At 36.6% G+C, this 18,758-nt stretch overlaps 1 protein-coding gene across 5 annotated transcripts in view; it reads right to left on the bottom strand.

Annotated features, from left to right (window-relative positions):
* Positions 1–205: 205 nt before the first annotated feature.
* Positions 206–18,758, bottom strand: part of Cul4b (cullin 4B) — an 88,986-nt gene continuing 70,433 nt past the window's right edge. For 4 of the 5 annotated variants that reach the window (XM_052171737.1, XM_052171735.1, XM_052171736.1 and 1 more), the window contains 17 exons: positions 18,142–18,211; positions 17,106–17,179; positions 16,181–16,343; positions 15,939–16,028; positions 15,559–15,641; positions 14,786–14,853; positions 14,230–14,348; positions 13,211–13,403; positions 12,587–12,691; positions 11,955–12,065; positions 11,136–11,227; positions 9,883–9,990; positions 8,640–8,753; positions 7,703–7,808; positions 6,386–6,558; positions 4,077–4,229; positions 206–1,393 (listed from right to left, as the gene is read on the bottom strand). In XM_052171737.1, the coding sequence (XP_052027697.1) occupies positions 1,298–1,393; positions 4,077–4,229; positions 6,386–6,558; positions 7,703–7,808; positions 8,640–8,753; positions 9,883–9,990; positions 11,136–11,227; positions 11,955–12,065; positions 12,587–12,691; positions 13,211–13,403; positions 14,230–14,348; positions 14,786–14,853; positions 15,559–15,641; positions 15,939–16,028; positions 16,181–16,343; positions 17,106–17,179; positions 18,142–18,211 (1,918 nt within the window). In that variant the 3' untranslated portion in view covers positions 206–1,297. The remainder of the gene's footprint in view (positions 1,394–4,076; positions 4,230–6,385; positions 6,559–7,702; positions 7,809–8,639; positions 8,754–9,882; positions 9,991–11,135; positions 11,228–11,954; positions 12,066–12,586; positions 12,692–13,210; positions 13,404–14,229; positions 14,349–14,785; positions 14,854–15,558; positions 15,642–15,938; positions 16,029–16,180; positions 16,344–17,105; positions 17,180–18,141; positions 18,212–18,758) is intronic. The other variant, XM_052171738.1, reaches the window with a different exon arrangement.

Consider the following 18,758-nt stretch of genomic DNA (forward strand, 5'->3'; position numbering starts at 1 on the left):
GTCTGCTTCTCTGTCATAATCCATTTCCTTCAAGGAAAGAGAAACCAGGAAGCAAAGCAAAATCCTCTGGTGATGAAGAAAAGTTTTTTACTTAAAGTTTCAATTTGAAAAGCAGTACTTCGCTTATTTTCTGTGTGTGACCAATTTGGAGACACTTCCCTGAAAAGCAGGTGTCCAATGGCTTTGAGAACTCTTACATTCAAGCAAAAAAAAAAAAAAAAAAAGGACTCCAGAACTTGAAGTTTTCAATAGGGAGTGTGTAAGGAAGACAAGGGAGAATCACAGGTTGAATTCTCCAAGTCAGGAGGAGCATGACAGTAAAATAAGAAAAAATAGTAGAAAAAAATGGAATGCAAATCCTAGGACACCTCTGACAATTGAAAATCCACCCAAATTAGAGACAAAACAATCCAAACATTTAAAGATTGAAGCATGATGAAAAGCAGCTGGTAAATTTTCACTCCTGCAATTCACAAAACTTATTTGTTGATTTTGGTCTCCTATGATTTTCATACTGTATTCAGTTTTAATAAAAAGTACTGGGTTTTCCCCTCTTACTATGTTCTTATATTACAAGATGATCAGCATTTTTCTTCTATTTTAAGAAGTTCCTATAATCAACACAGTGAATTTGGGGCTAAGTCTTATGTACACATCCCAGAGTCATAATGGGAAACCTTGAGAATGTGAATATATAAGGTATAATGGAAGGAACTGTTACCCTACTTGAAAAAACGTGCTTCCAAATAAGGTTTTTCCCCTTCAATGTAACAGAATGCCAACAACAATGAAGACTTACTTTTTTTTTCCAAGGGAAATCACAAAATGGGTGAATAACCAAGTCCAGGGTGGTTTTTCTATTTGATAAATACATCCAGAACTCTGTACAGTAAATAAAATTTGCATGCAGTTTAAGTATCTTTAAATGACTTTTAGGCAAATAAACCTTTTGCTTTATTGATGGTGTATAAGAATCACCCTCCCCCTTTAAATGGCCATAGGGATCTCTTCCCCAGTTCCAAAAGGAATCATGAAGACCCATGTACTTTCTTAAAGAGTTTTCTGCACATCATACTCAATAACATGCATAGAGTTCAACAACATTCTTTTTAAAGGTTAAGTATTACTCTTTAAAATAGGTATGTTAACCACGGAGAAAAGTCCACTCAACTATTCCCATTACACTGTTTCATTTGGTCATCGGAAGTATAAAAGAAGTCAAATAACATGAGATTCAACAAGTTAGTTTATCCATTGGCTACGGCATTATGACAACAAATGTTCCAAGGCCAACATTCTATGCAATATAGTTGTACTGATTCGGGTTTTCTTTATCTCTTTCCATGTAGTCCCGGTCAATTAGGGATTCTATTCTCTTCTTAAGATCAGCAGGCTGTAAGAGAAAGCATATTTTCAATGCAAAACTTAAAAGCATCAGCATCTACCAACATCCCTTTAAAAAGAGAATAAAGGCCAGAAGTGACTGCACAGAGGCAGGCACTTCTGAGTTTGAGGCCAGTCTGGTCTACATGGTGAGTTCCGGGACAGTCAGAGAAAATGACAAGCCCTGTCTCTAAATTAAATAAACTTAAATTAAATGTAGCTGGAACATTATAGCATTCTTCTAAAATCCCAGCAAGTGGGAGATCAGAGCTAAGAGGATTCAAAGTAAGACGTGCTTAGGGTACACTCTATGTCACAAACAAACCTGAAATGAAGTAAATAAACAATTAACACATGAATTAAAATGTGTAAGAGAAATTACTGTATGAGCTATATAAGCTTATGTAATCCTTTCTACTTTGGTAGCTTTAGGAATGGCAATAGTGAGTTCATGGAAGTTGGCAAAAAACAAACAAAAAAGGGTTGGGCAGCTAAGGCTTTGACCAGGTGGTACAGTACTTGTCTAGCATATGGAAGGGCCTAGGTTCTATTCCCCAACACCACACACTCACAACTACAGGAAATTTAAGAAAATATAACATTAATTCATACCTGTATATTTCTGGTTTACTATGAATTTCAACTATGTAAGTGATTTGGATCTCTGAATCTTGCAGTTAAAATTTCACTGTGACATTAGAAGTGGGAATGGTAGAGCATGCCTATATTCAGACTTGGCTACAAAGGGAACTGAAGGCCAGCCAGCCTGGAATGTATTAGACCTTGTCACAAACAACACCAACAAAGTCTCAATGCTACAGGATGGTTCAGGGCTTCTAGCATGTACTACTGCTAGAGTCTGGCTCCAGCATCAATGCCCGTGGCACACAACTGCTTGTATCTCCAGCTCCAGGTGGAACCGAATACAACTGTCCACACATAGAAATGCCCCACAGAGATGCATAATTACTAATACAATCTTTTAATAAATTCTCGTGCATTGATAATAATACTTATCTCTTGAAGGAATGACCCTGACATAACCAAGTATCTCAAAATCCTGATATAAAAAGGAAAAGAAATTGAATATTCAATACAGATGTAATTTTTTGTTAAGATGGGAAGCTCAAGTAATATTGCTGCCTAAGCTGGTAGCTAGAACACACAGCCCCTCCACACAGCTAATGCATCTGTTTGGAGTATGTGTGTTTGGAGAGAGCGAGGGTGAGAGCAAGGGTGTGAGCTAGAGCAAGAGAGCAAGAGTGCACGTGTGTGTGTGTGTGTGTGTGTGTGTGTGTGAGAGAGAGAGAGAGAGAGAGTGTATGAGAGAGAGAGAGAGAGAGCGCGCGTGCGTGAGCGCGCGTGCGTGAACGCACAGGCGTGTTTGAGACAAGGTATCTCTTTGTAGTCCTGCCTGGAACTCATTATGTAGACCAGGTTGACCAACAATTCACAAAGGATCTGCCTTTCTCTGCTTCCCAGTCAGCTACTGCATTCTTAAAGGGTGTTTTCATCCTTCAGTTTGTTGAATTCACAGATATGGAATCGATAAAAATGCAGGACTGATTCTGAAGCCAACCTTTGAACACAGTAAGACCCTATCCCAAAACCAAACCCAACCAAAAAAAAAACAACAAGTAAAATTCCATCTAACAGCCCCAAGTTAAGTATCAAATTGGTTTCAATTAAGATTGAAGTTCTAGTTATTTCTTATGTTCTAGCATTAATAAGCAATCTTGCTGTAGGAGAAATGATTAGGTGAGCATAGTATGTTTGCAGCAGGTATGGTAATGAGGAGGCAGCTTCAAGTTTGAAGAAGCAGCCTACCTTATAATAGCGGAAGAGCAGCTACAAGGAAAACCTCAAAATATACTAAGCTCAATATCAAGTGTTTTATACTTCTATCTCAGTAAGCCTCAAAACACTACTAGGAGAAATGGGATGGGGGGGGGGCGGTCTGTGAAAGGGAAACTGGAAAGGGAGATACCATTAAAGTGTAAATTAATAAAATAATTAATAATAATAATAGGAGGTAAGTATATTTATCAATTCCAAACAAACTCCGCAAAACTGACTCATCAAAGTTCAAGCTGCCAGGAATCCAAACAGTCAGGCATCTAGGCAACATCTAATAAATGCTTATCAAAGACATTTTGAATAATAGTCTAGCACAATACCACATTGTCTAAGGACTTTTGCTACTAGATATTGTATTGGATCATGCCCATATTGACCAATTCAAGTTTACTAAAACCACTGCTAGACATTTTCAAGAGAAACAAAAAGTGGTTTACCGTTAAGATATAGCCAGCAGCTGCTGTAACAGATTTTAGTAAATATTTATATAGGTAACCAAGCATAAGATATAACTTAGTCTAATAATCAAATCTGTCAAATGCCAAGGTATCTCCAGAAAAGAAGTAAGATTCAAAAGATATATAATAACTAACTTCAAAAATTTCAAAGTCCCACTTACTCACTAAACTTTCAAGCACAGGGAGTAGCTTTTGTAAACTGGTTCTCAATTTTGCTAAACAAAGTTCTTTTGTGAATCACATGTCCAAATATAGAAGATGAACAGATGTTGTGTCAAATGGTTTTAAGGCTTCCATCTATATTTGCAAGATTAGTGTCTAAAAATTAAATGTATTCTATCTATAACATGTTCGGTATGGAGATACAGAAACACCTACTTTAACTGGAAATTTAAGCTGATTGTAGACTTCTGAAACAAGAAGATTATGGCTAAGTGTTTTCCTCATCTTCATAATTCGGACGATCGCAGCATCAATTTGGTATTGTCTATCTTGAAATACTCTTTCTGTAGTGCTTGCTTGTTCTTCAACCTAAAACAAGTTTCAAATGAAGTCAAGCTTAATTAGGAACACAAACTGTATTAGGAACATAACAATGTTACTGTTATAAAGAACATATCTAAATGAGAAAAAAAACCTTAAACATATTTCCTTTCTGTTGTCACTACAGCCCTGTACCAATAGTGACACAATACAGGAGAAAATACCACCTTTGAGCACTGGGAGGTAGATTCCCTGCAAACATGAGGATCTATTTTTTAAATTTAGATTTTTGTGAACTCATGTAAAAACAAGATTCCTAGTACCTGATGGACAGCCCTCCAGCCTAGCTAATTAGTGTGGTCTAGGCAAGTGAGAGATCATGTCAAGAAACAAAGTCAGCTGGGCAGTGGTGGCACACACCTTTAATCCCAGCACTTGGGAGGCAGAGGCAGGCGGATTTCTGAGTTCGAGGCCAGCCTGGTCTACAGAGTGACCAGGGCTACCCAGAGAAACCCTGTCTCAAAAAAAAAAAAAAAAAAAAAAAAAAAAAAAAAAAACACCCAAAAAAGAAAAGAAAAAGAAAAAGAAAAAAAGAAAAGAAGCAAGGTAGATAGTCCAAATAACACTGCAGGTTGTCTACTGGCCTTCTCTAAAATTTAAAATGTTTATAACCACTGATCCAAAAATTTACTTCCATAAATACATCTTTTTAAAAATGTTTAATGCCAGGCAGTGGTGGCACAGCCAGGACTACACAGAGAAACTCTGTCTCAGAAAAAAAAAAAAAACCAAAAACAGCAAACGTATTTTTATTTCATGTGTCTTTTGCTTGCATATGTCTGTATGAGTATAACATATCTTCTAGACCTGAAGTTACAGTTAGTTGTGAGGTACCATGTGGGTACTAGGAACCTGGTTTCTCTGGAACAGACATGAAGTCATTTTAAGGAAAAGATTATCATAGAGTTTAAGATTTAGGTATGTTCAAGAATATATTATAGGACTATTTATAGCATTCTGTTGATTTTTTTAATGTGTGTGTATAAGTATGTCTATTATAGGGGTGTGGTTGGGGACATCAGAGGACAACCTTGGGCATTGGAGCCTTTCATTTTCTGTTTGAGACAGGGTCCCTTATCAGCTTGGACCTTTGTCCTATAGCCTAGGCTACCTGGTCCATGAGCCTCCAAGGAGCTACTCTACTTTGACTTCTATTTCCTATCACTGAGATTACAGGAATGAGACTCTTATTTAAAAAAAGAATAAAGATATACAACCATTCTAGATATCCATCAACAGATGAATGATTAACACTATAGAAGTTTATTCAGCCGTAAAGAATAAAATGATATAATCTGTAGAATAATCAATGACCCTTTTAAGCAAAATAAGCCAAACTTAAGACAAATACCACATTTTGTTTGACACAATTTAAATAGATAAATAAATAAATAAATAAGTACATATACTATTAAAGTGGAAAACGCAAAATAGTTCGATTTTCTCTCATATATACAATCTAGGTTTAATTATATATGCACTATGTGTAGTGTGTACTTGTGCAAGAGCAGACATGCTAAAGAAGGGCAACTACTTGGGAGAAAGGACAGCAGCAAGTGATGGTGGTACAGGACAATGAGGAACTGAATATGAGCAAGGATCACTACATGTATGGAAAATAAAGTAATAAGGAAGAACAACAAAACAAAATTGCATCCAAGTAACTCAATTGGTCCTACATTCCTCATCCCTAGCAATGCAAGAAAACCAAAGCAAGCAAAACAAACAAAACAAAATACAACTGAATAACTATGCTGACCGTGAACCATATTATGCTTACTTTTTGACAAAAAGAAATATATCATCAAATACTGAAATGTATTAGGCCAGATGTAGGTACAGAAAATGTTACATGAAATGGTAGCATTGAGAAAATAAACTAAGTTTTGAAGCTGGAAAATGGCTTAGCAGCTAAAGAGGACATGAGTTAGATTCTCAGCATCCATGTGACTGTTCACATCATTTGTAATTTCAGCTCCAATGGATCCAATGCCCCCTTCTTGCATGTGGGCCCCAGCCCTGATGGGGTGCACAAACATACATGCAGCTAAAACACTCAAGCATATAACTTTTTAATCTGTAAATTTCTACTATAAACACATTTAACCCAATATAGTAGGACTAGGAGAAAGCAAAAGGTTTACCGTTTCTTTCATCTGTATTTGATTGATCTTTATCCTGAATAGCTTGTGTTTGAAATCGTCATTGCAAATAAATTTGTCACCATCTTCGATATCTTTGCCCTTTGGATTTTTAGCCAAAACTCTAGCTTTGCCACAGGCTAGTGACTGCAGTGTTCGTCTTAATTCTCCATCCTCTGAAAAAGAAATAATGGTTATTTGTTTGTAGCTTATTAGCATGAGCACCACACTCAATGTCACTCTAACTCTGATTCTCTACTAAACTGCTTTGTTTTCCCCACTGTCATCAACACCTGCTCCTGTGCTATCCAGTAACATTTTCTTCTTATTTATCTTCTAAAAGCATCTATTATCATCCATGTGGGACAACTACCAAAACTTATAGGGCAACATTTTCTTTCTCTCAAATCAGTCACTAAAAGGACACTCAACTTGGCTGTTTTACTATCACTTGAGGATGTTGACATTCTCCATTAACCCCCTGCTCCATTGCTCATGATGGCAAAACTAACCTAAACCTATGAAAAGTCTAGAATCATCTTTTAAGTCTTTATTCTCCTTCACTGTGCTATATATCTCTAGTAATTCCATTGCTGTTGGAAACATTCTACCAGAAGCCTCTTTAGGACTTCATGTCAGAATTATCTTCATAGCTTCTAGACTAGAATCTTCTCACATTCCAGGTGGCTAGTTTTATCAATACCAAGTAAATTGTCCAAACAGGTTATTTCTTTTATGTCAGTCTACCTATCTTACCTTTGGATTTTACAGCTCACCATTCAAAGCTACAACCTAACATTTCGATGTTTGCTACCTATACTAGCCACTCCTATTTTCAAGTATTTTCTTACATTATCTCCTTTATTTCATATGCCTTCTCTCCAACCAAAAAATTTGAAGGCCCAAATCAAGTCCTACTTCCTTCCACAATCATTACTCACTTCACTTCACTCTAACCACACACACACACTTCTTGTTAGCACTACACACTGGTACGGACTAGTTTTGAAATGAATATAGAGGAGGAGGCTGAAGAGACATCTCACAATTGAAGAGTAATATCTGGTCTTTCAGAGGACCAGAGGTTAGTTCCCAGCACCTAACATGGTAAATCATAAGTCAAGTTCCAGGAGATATGATGACCGCTTCTAGACCCAACACTCGTGCACATGTGTGGTATACACACACACCTATAGGCTATACACAAAGAAATGCATCTTTTTTAAGAAGTACAGAGGAGAGGATTATTTCCTTATGTGATCAGAGCTCTGACCACAGTGACTACACAAAATCTTGCAACTGGACAGACACAATACAAACCTATCCCAGTGGCCTGCTTGATCTCTTCTAAACTGAACTCCTCTCCTTCATTAAACATTAGCAGCACCAGGGTTTGGAAAAGAGAGACTTGAAGTTCTTTTTTGCCCTGTTGGAGAAAAAGCAGAGGGTGGGGGTTTTTTTTGCCTGTTTTTAAAACACATAAAAAAATAAATCAAAAGTAATAATATCTTATAGGAAAACCATTTTGAAATAGTGAGTTAGCCTCAGATGATTAACATTATCCTAAGTGCTGCTTTAGATGGCAGTATGATGTGTAGTGCAAGATTGAGTCTACAGAAAACGAGGTGAAGGATTAGTTAGCCTAGTAATATGTCTTCTATAATCCTTATTAAAACAGAACAAAGTAATGAAAATAAGTCAGCCCTATGTATTGTTATAGACATTCACCATAAGCAGTAAGAAATTATCATTCTGAATGCATTTATTTGAAACAGGGTTTCCCAAAGCCCAAGCTAGACTTCCTTTGTAGCCAAATATGTCCTTGAACTCCAATCTTCCTGCCTCTATCTCCCAAGTGGTAGGATTATAGCCCTGTGTCACTATGCCCCACTTTCAAATATATTTTGACTTGATTCAGATCATTCATGAACAGATACAGATATTTTTCCCCAATGGATATTGTTTGCCTATATCTCTCACTCTATTCTCTAACTTCTTAGCTACATGATAAGACAGTATGAACTCTGCATCCACAGAGAAAGAGAAAGAGAGGGGGCACTTTCAATTTTACACGAGGGCTAACTAGACTGTTGAAAAAGTAACCATCTAAAAAACCCACAAAGCTGTAACTACCTATCACTGTTGTTACACAGGTGTCAAGGACACACTTATAAAATAGCAGGTTGAACCTTCAAACCAAGGAATAAGCCACATTAAAGATGAAGACAGAACTTAAAATTTGCAACTATCCACTTACCTCTTTGAATTCAGCTTTTAGTACACAGTGTCCCAAGGTCGATTGCCACTGGAGCTTCCTGCCACTGTGCTTGCCCAAGTAAAAGGTCTTGAAAATTTCCTGAAGCTTTACCATCTAAAACAAATAAAGTAAGTGTTTCCACTGCATGTGCAAGGCCGCCAACCTTGGCACTGGTTTTTTAAACTACTTACTGAATGTATGAAGTGGGCTGTGCATGCCATCGTGTGCTCATGAAGGTCAGAGGACAGTTTTCAGGAGACAGTTACCCTGTTTCCACTATGTGGGTTCAGGGGGTTGAGCTAGGAGGCCAAACTTGGTGTCATGTGCCTTCCTTCACCCCTGAGCCACCTCAATGACCTCCCCCCTCAGTGCGTTAAGACCATGTGGAATAGCGCTTGACAGTTGCCATGACTATTATCAATCCCATTAATGTAAGGTGAGAATCTAACTACCCATGTAACAGCACTTGGTGGCCTTTACACTCTTTGATCTTCTCTGCCCTGTTATTTAATCATTCCTTCAACTCTGGTGACCTGGGCTGCTTCTATACTGTACTGACTCCTTTCTCTCACCACCGCTTCTGCCCACATTTCTTTATAGGTTCCCCTGTCTACCATCTCCTAAAAGTGAGCCTTTTCTAAAGTGGAGGCTTTGCCCTTTCTCTTCCTCTCCACCATATTCTTCCCTTATTGAGGGAAATCTACTCTTTGGGCACCCATGATTCTTTCCACAGACTCTCAGTATCTTTATTCAACATTCTAGGTTTTGGTCCTGAGTAGTACAATTTCTTTCTTTTTGTTTGTTTTGTTTTTTCTGTGTAGTCCTGGCTGTCCTGGAACTCACTTTGTAGACTAGGCTGGCCTCCAACTCAGAAATCTGCCTGCCTCTGCCCCCCAAGTGCTGGGATTACAGGTGTGCACCACCACTGCCCAGCTAGTAGTACAGTTTCTAAGGCATGAAGGGCTACTCATGTATTCATAACATTCACCAATCCTGCCTTCAGGTGAAATATGGGCAAGATTTTTTAACAGCTGCAAAGCTAAGAAACAGAGTAATTGGTAAAAACATCACTCAATTTAGAAACATAGCTGAAAAATGAAGTAAAAGAATAAAATATTAACATTCATAATTTGTTGCTATATTGTTTGACATAAGCTTTTAAAATTTATATATTTTCAAACAAAAAGCAGAAAAAAATATGATTTCTAAGCTTATACCTTAGTTCTGAAACAGTTTATCTTACCTCTGGTGGCAAATGGACTTCCATAGGCACATATGTTGGCCAGTAACCCATTGTCAGGATATTAACAGTTAATTCAATATTGCCAGGTACATTCTGGTTCTGCATATACTATAAGATCAACACATACACAGAAATTATGAAAGTGTATATATCACACCATAATACTGACTAAATTAAGAATTTCCCTTTTCTAAAAATATATGGCCATCCTGCAAATAGAAACAATTAAGACTTGAAATGAAGGCCACACAAAATGCAGCAGAAAAATACACAGGTGGCCATTTTGATATAGTAGCATACAAAAATCCCCTGAAAACATCCTAGGTATTAACAACTCAACTTCTCACACATAATTGGGATGTTATAGCATCCGGTCTCCATTTCCCCCAATGCTACCTTGAATCCCCACCTTTAGAGACCCTACATGGATGGGAACACCTTGTAGCAACTCCCATTCCTCACCCCACCAGCCAGCCTAAGTCTCTGGTTTTTCAAATGCTTCATTCCCTGTTAAGGTGGTGACCTGAAGTGGGAAAGGAAAAGAAGGGGAAAGGGCAAGGGAAATAAATCCTATTCTGTGGCTACTATAAGATCTATGATCCTCCTACTTCTGAACTTTGAGTCTTTTGTTTTCATTTACCAAGAAGTCATTAGTGAACCCTTGAGGAGTAAAATCTAACTTGCCATCACTATTGTCTAGTCATCACTGCCTCTGCTATTTGAGACAGGATCTCACTTATATTGCCCAAGTTTTATTTCAGCATCACATGCTGGGACTACAGTTGCACAAACTACATTTGGTCGTTTATGTTTTTACATACAACCTTCTATATATGTCCTCAAAACTACAGATCCAAATTCTCATCTGAAATGTCAACAGAGATAGTATATACCACCCGTTCTTGATCACCTCACCTCTATCCCCATGACAAGCTTTGTACATGCAAATCCTCCAACTGATTAGAAAAGCCCTGCTTTTACTGTGTAAGTATAATTTTTTTAATACTAACCTTAGTCTAATACATTTTACTTATTTTTCTGTCTTATTCTGGATGTTAATTATAGCTAAATCCTGAAGTAGGTTAAATATTAAAATTCATCGATGATCTTTTCCCTATATTGCACTGTTTAAGCTGTAATGAAGAATTTGTAGAAAAAAATAGGTTTCTATTTATCTTCTTCAATACAAACTGCAGCAAGGAAATAACTTAAGTATCCTTAAGTTTAAGGAATTAAGTAAGAGGTTAACTCACTTTTACCTGTTTGAACTGAATCATGATATCTTTAGAGAGCTCCATGTCTTTAAACATCCCTTCAAGCTTGCTGGTAAAAGCAGCTCCACATTCTGTTAAAGATGTTCACATATTCATATTTCAGTAGTATAACAAACAAAAACTTTAAATCATAAATACAATGCAAAACTTAACTTGGGCATAAAATATAATCTGTAACCACTTGTAAGAATGAAAAGTCTTACCTCTCAGCGTGCCCTAGTAATTCAGAAGTAAACTCTTTAATCCAGGTATAGGGTAGTTGGGAATTTTTATACAAATAAACAAAAGAATAATTCTTTATCTTTAAACAAGCCAATAATTGAGGCTATCAGCAAGAGGCTAGGACCCTCATAACTCACTTTGTGTGTGTGTGTCTGTGTGTGTGTGTATTGGACACCATGCATGTGCAAGTCACAGGACATTGGATGTACTGCTCTATAGAGTGTGCCTTATTCCTTTGAAATAGGGTCTCTATCATTGAACCCAGACTAGGCTGGTTTCCAGGAATCCGCAAAGATCCTCCTGTTCCCTGCCTCTAGTCCACCCCTAGCCACTGGAGTTTTACATAGATTTTTTTTTTTTTGCATGGATGTTAGGGATTCCAACTCAGGTCCTCATGCTTGTGCACAAAATCCTCTCACCCTCTGAGCTATCCTCCCCATGCCTTCAATTTATGTTTCCATGTGTACAGAAAATGATCAACCAAAGAAGCAACCATTGGAACGAGTATAATTAAGCCATTATTTGCCTCAAATATTAAAAAAATACTGATTATTAAAAGAAAAATGGCAAGCATACCGTGTTTCAGTTTAGACAGCATTGATTTTTCAGCATCTACTGATGCACTCTTGCCAACTAATAGGCGTTTAGCTAAATCTTTCTTATAGAAGGCCTCAAAAACATCTTTACCTGTATTAAACAACAACAAAAAAAAAACCAAGACATTAATGATATGACAAGTAAAGCTGTAAGAAAATGGCTTTAAAAAGCTTATTACATGTCAAATTATTTAATTTTATACATTTTTGCCAGGTTTACTAAACTCGTAAACACTGGAGGTACATGTCTGTGCCAGACATTTCAAAAGTTCTTTAGTATAAAAAAAATTAAAACTGTATTAACTACTTTTAAGCACTAATACTCAAAGAGATTAAAACAAGCAGCAAAATCCCAGGTTCTTAATAGTGGAAAGGTCAAAATATAAGGCAATTTAGTTGAGGAATTATTCTTAAGGATCTAAAATATGCAATAAGTAAAATATAACCTGTAGTTCTCAAAGTCTCTCCGGGTTGCCCTAGCTGGTCTGATAATATATATTTGACCTACATAGCAATACTGCCTCAGACTCCTGTATTCTTGACTGCAGATGTCTATCACTATGCCTGGCTTTGTTTTAAAATAAAAACATGAAAGCAGTAATCAACACTTACCATAGATAAATCTAAATATAATCATTATTTTATCCAACATTTTCTCAAGCTCTTCATCTGTAGCTTCTTTATTACCTGCACGAAGTTTTGAATCCACATACTTAGCTAAAATGGAGAAAAACTGTAGTTTAGTGACCACGGGTATCTGAAATGTACTGACCACTACACATGGTCACTTTGTAGACCAGGCTGGCCTCGAACTCAGTGAGCCTGTATCACTGGATTTACTGTCGTCCTACACTTTTTATTCATTTGCACTGGAATTTCATGCTGCCCTTTTCCAGTAGCTATAACTGGAGACCTCTAGACAACAGCACTCTGTCCCACATCTAAATTACTATAAGCTTGGAAAGCACAGAACCAAGCTTACTCACTAAAAGTGAATGGGGGCCCGATGTTCTACCTCACAAAGAGTTTATATCATGTTGGACATGAAGACTATGAGATGCTGTTCAGCTTGACAGACTCTTTCTTGCATCCATATCCTTACACATATTTCTTAGACTTAGTATTTATTACTGGCTAAGTAACATCAAACAATCCAGGAATGGGTACAATAAGATATTACCTCAGAGTTTATCAATAAAATAACATTACACAACCAGAAAAGAATGTGAGACATACCTATCAGTTCAGCTGGCTTATTTGGTCTCTTATTAATGAATGTTTCAAATGCTTCTTTCATGGCATTGATAAATTTTTCATTTTTCAGAAAGCAGGTATCAATTATATGGTCAACTTTATCTTTAAAGTCCAATAATTCTTGAACCATAGTTTTATCTTTTTCAGGATTAATAACAATGGTACTTCCAAAAGCCTGAAAATGAAAATGGTGCAATTTTATGGTAATTGACTTTCTACAGTGAAAATATTCACCAAGTCATATTCTAAGTTGGCACAAGTACTTAACAGTCATAAAAGGTACAGCTGTCTCTAAGGAAATGAAAAACCTAAACAGATAATATTCACTTATAAATAAAAAAAGTCATCATTGGGTAGATGATATCCTATTAGGACAGTCTTAGAAGACTCCAGGACCTTTTTTTCATTGTTAAGGCAGTCAGATCTGTACTTTTAAAAATAGCAATATGTTCAGGGAGGAAGGTAGAAGGAGAGAGGAAGAGAAGGAAGGATTTATGGTTCAAACTTGTTAGAACAGATCCTACACTTTATTAACCAATGGCTTGAGAGCTCAAACAATCCTTTAATTTCCCACCCCCCTGATTTAAGTCTTAGAGCTAGAAATCCCATCAAATATCACTCAAGCTTTACTGCTGATATGCCACACAGCTGCCATTCTCAGGATGACATTTCAATTCTTTCACTTTAAAAAACAAACAAACAAACAAAAAAACCTCCCAACAAGAAATGCTTTCTGGGAGGAGTGGCCCCTGGTTCTGGAAAGACTCAGTGAAACAGTATTCAGCAAAACCAGAACGGAGAAGTGGGAAGGGGTGGGTGGGAGGACAGGGGAAGAGAAGGGGGCTTGCGGGACTTTCGGGGAGTGGGGGGGCTAGAAAAAGGGAAATCATTTGAAATGTAAATAAATTATATCGAATAAAAAAAAAAAGAAATGCTTTCTGATACTCTTGGTACATATACAAAACAGTCAAGAGAAAAGTCAACAAGCAAACTGTCAATACCTTGATATACTCAATCCACTGCTGTAAGAGAACCTGAACGCCGCCGCGAACTCTACTGAAGAGCTGATACAGGAGACACAGATCTTGAATTCGGTTTTCATCAAGGAGGCTATTTAAACCTGGTTTGAAATATTTTGGCATTAAAATATGACAATCAAAAAGTAAATAAAATTGCCATGCATTTCAATAAAATGCTAAGTTTAAACTACTATCGTGATAGTACTCTGAACTATAACTTATGTGAGTAAAATTCGGAGTATGCTCTAATATCATTAACGTTTAGATATTCTTGGCTCTACATGCTAAGAATAAAACAGCAGCAGCAGCATGTATTAAGTGTTTGTCTTGCATGTATGTGCACTGTGTGCATGCCTAGTACACACAGAGGATGGAAGAAGAGTATTACATCCCCTGAAACTGTAATTCCTAATGGTTGTGAGCTGTCATGTGGGTTCTGGGAATTAAATTTGAGTCCTCTGCAAAAGCAACAACTACCCTTAACTACTGAGCCATTTCTCCAGCCCTATTAACCTCTTATTTACAAATTACAAGTTACCTTTCTGAAGAATTGCTGATAAGTGTTCACCTAGAAGTTGTTTTTCAACAGAAGCAATTAGTGACTTCCTAAAAGGGGGAAGAACAGAATTAATGAGATTTGACATTGAAAATTTAAAGCTTCTAGAAAAAGACAAAGCAAAAATGTCATTTTACATTAATTTTGCCTTTTCTATGCCATGTGTCAAACTTATTTTACATTATGCCTAAAGGAAGAAAAGTAACGTATTTCAGAATTTGCTCAAAGTAATGATCTCCATGGTCTTGCTGAACCTAGCATTTTTTCCAAGTTTTCCTGCTTTTTACTAAGAAAGTGAAACAGTTCTCTATGCTGCTTAGTTGAACCACTTGGTTACTGAGATTTAGAAAGTACAGAAACAGTTTCTCTCAGAACAGCCACTCCCTGAATTTTAATCAGTCTAAGGATTTTAAAAGCCGGGCATGGTGATGCATGCCTATAATCCCAGAACTTGGGAGGCTGTCGTGGAGGACCACGAGTTCCAGGGTTTTAGTGAAACTCTGACTCAAAAACACCAAGTTTTAAAGATCCCATCAACCTCTAATACTATTTTAAAATTACACACTAAACACACACCAAACCAATAATCAAATCCTTGATTAAATCTAATTAGCCAGGAAAGATAATAACTTGAAGTTCACATTATGAAAACAACTGTTGAAGACAAAATCGTACCTGAAAATTACAAGTTTTAAGATGCCTAAAGAGCTTTATCAACAGTTTTAAGACTATTAGGCTGAGCACATAATACTTACTGGGTGGTCTGATCTAAGTAAGTAATAAGTCTGTCTGCTTCTTCTTCTAGACGTTTATTAACATGATGAAGATACTCAGGAACCTACAAAGATAGTTTTTTATATTATTGTTTTCCTCCCCTTAAATCATTCAGAAAATGTCAAGTCCAAAAGATCCAGGGAAGAGCCCTATCAAATGTGACAGGGTAGAATCATATGTAAAATTAGAAGGAGAGTTTAGGATGCAGAACTCTGGCCTTTAAGGAGAGAGAAGAGAAAGGAGTAGCTAAGTGAGAGGAGACCATTCCAACAGTGGGACTATAAATACAAAGGGAAGTCTGTGCTCTACAATGTAATGTCTATTGTTAGAGACAGTGGAGTCAATAAGTATTTTAAAATACCTCTCTTTCTTGCATTAACTTCTGACCTTCAGCTGCATAAAGCCGATTAGTTTCTTGCAAAAATCTTTGTTCAAAAGAGTCTTGGTAAATCTAGAAGAGGGAAAACCAAAAGCATTTGCTTATTCATTAACTATTTACTTCCATCAGAACTCTATTTGAACAACACTCTGGATTTCAGACATCAAGCTATGAAGAACAATCAGATTTGTAGGGTAGCACAGTGAGTGTTAAGTGCAACTTACTTGCAAATCAGACAGCATACTTAAAAGGCTTCGAAGTAAACTTCTATCAATTGCTTCACCATTCCGTTCTCTCTCAATCAAGAGAAGGATGCCATCAATTGTTTTTGTCTGGACTTTTTGATCACTTATAATATGAGCCCTAAATAATTCTAATCCCATGTCCCTAAAATTGAAAACAAAAAAGTATCATCTGAAATGAAAATACCATAAGCGCACAGGCTGAGTTAACTTATCAAAGTTTGGGGCCTCAGACTCTGAAGCAGTAATTATAAAAAGAATTAAATTCACATTTAATTTTGAATAACATTATTAAAGCATATAGGAAATCCATTTTGTCTTAAATGAGAGCTGAAGCTGAATTCCTCCTGGCTTCCTCCATAACTAGGTTTTAGTGTCTTATTTCCTCTGGTGATGATCTTTGTGAAATCAGAAATAAAATTAGTTCAAAGACAAGATACTTTCCACTATACTGGATTTGAGCAGCTTATTTGGTCATTCACAAATGGCTTCAAAACTCTAAAATCAGTACATTTCACTCATTACTGTAGGCATATGCTAAACACCTGCTGAAGGACCAAGCCATTATGCTATCATATTTTCATAAACAAACAAGACTTTTAGTATAAAGTCACAAGGAAAATAAAAGAGCAAAACATTAATGATCATCAGCAGTAAGATTTAGGCACAGAAATTCGAGAGTAAACTTTAATCTTCATACCTAATGAAAAAATTTCTTCATACACTATGAGGGAAAGTTAGCTATCTGATGTATTAGAGTAGGCAAAACAAAACAAAACCCCCCAAATGCTAGAATCCAAATGTGAATTTTTAGGGGAATATTCTGATTACAGCTTGTTCTCGTTTGTTATAATTAAGACTATGATATATAACAAAATTTTTCACAATAATCTTCTGGCATCCTTACCAAATGGAGGGTAGCATAGAATTCTGAAGAACATAAGTTCTATCCAGAAACAAAAAAATGCTCCTGATCATTATCTGTCAAATAAAAAGAAAAGAATCAAGCCATTTTTGTAAATTTGAAACTGTAGTATTAGCTTTTAGTCAGAATATGGCTACTAGGATCCAACTTACAAATAAATACATCTAGCTGAGAAGATGTCCCATATATTTATCTTTAAACTATTCTATTAATCCTTCTTGTGGTTTCTAGAGAACAGAGAATTAAGATGGTCCTCTGACAATTTTGCTACTTGACTAAAAAGAAAAACTGGAAGTAGGCATGTGGTGTATGCCTATAATCCCAGCACTCAAGCTGGCTAAGACATAAAGATCTTGAATTTCTGGACAGCCTACACTACACACACAATGAGATCTCAGGAAAAAAGAGGGAATGCAAGGTACACTTAGTCTTCCTTGGCAGCAGTGCTAGGTTTGTAAAGCTATCTTAAACTTGTACCCATGGCATTTAGGAGGTGGGAAGTGGATTTTAAGATTTCTATTTGTGGCCGGGTGGTGGCGGCGCATGCCTGTAATCCCAGCACTCTGGGAGGCAGAGGCAGGCGGATTTCTGAGTTCGAGGCCAGCCTGGTCCACAGAGTGAGTTCCAGGACAGCCAGGGCTATACAGAGAAACCCTGTCTTGAAAAAACCAAATCCAAAAAAAAAAAAAATCAAAACAAAGATTTCTATTTGTTGCGGGGCGGTGGTGGCGCACGTCTGTAATCCGAGCACTCTGGGAGGCAGAGGCAGGCAGATTTCTGAGTTTGAGGCCAGCCTGGTCTACAGAGTGGGTTCCAGGACAGTCAGGGCTACACAGAAAAACCCTGTTTTGAAAAAATAAATCCAAAACACCCAAAAAAAGATTTCTATTTGCATTTAATATAAAGAATAAATAGACTTTACCACTCAGCTATATTCCAATTCATCCAAGAAAGCTATCAAAACATTTATCACCTGAATATTTTTGAAATGAAGTACGGAATGCTATTTCCAACTTACCATTTGCCTACAGTGATTTTGCCAGCATCTATCGATCTTTTTTAGGAAAAGAACACTATCCAATGAATCCATGAGACAGATGTTAAGGATATTTTAAAATGATTCATATAAGTAATATGTGTAATATAAAAACATACTTGTCTTAAATATTCAATATCCAATATACTAACCGATTATATTAAATACAATTTATAAAACATAATTCTATTTTTTAAACTGCAGAAACAAATTTGATGCCCCTTAACCTATCTTTAAAACCAGTCTTAAATATAACTGAGCATTATGTTTTTCATTTAAGATTTCCCTCAAATGGAAATCTGCCAGGACAGAACGTTAATGACAAGAAACTTTTACTTAAATAAATACCAAACATGTAGATTTTGACTCTAACACTGAAAAGTTTTAAAATTTTGTTCTTTCCTTGAGAGATAACAGGACAAAAATAAATCTACCAGCACAGGCATTCCATTTTGAACTACGCTAAGTAGTAAGAGGTAATAAGTAATGAAAAAAATTAAGATACTTTGTTTTGAGGGGCTGGAGAGATGGCTCAGCAGTTAAGAGTACTGGCTGCTCTTCCAGAGGTTGAGTTCAATTTCTAGCAACCATGTGGTGGC

This window comes from Apodemus sylvaticus, chromosome X (assembly GCF_947179515.1).
Source record: "Apodemus sylvaticus chromosome X, mApoSyl1.1, whole genome shotgun sequence".
Classification (NCBI taxonomy): domain Eukaryota; kingdom Metazoa; phylum Chordata; class Mammalia; order Rodentia; family Muridae; genus Apodemus; species Apodemus sylvaticus.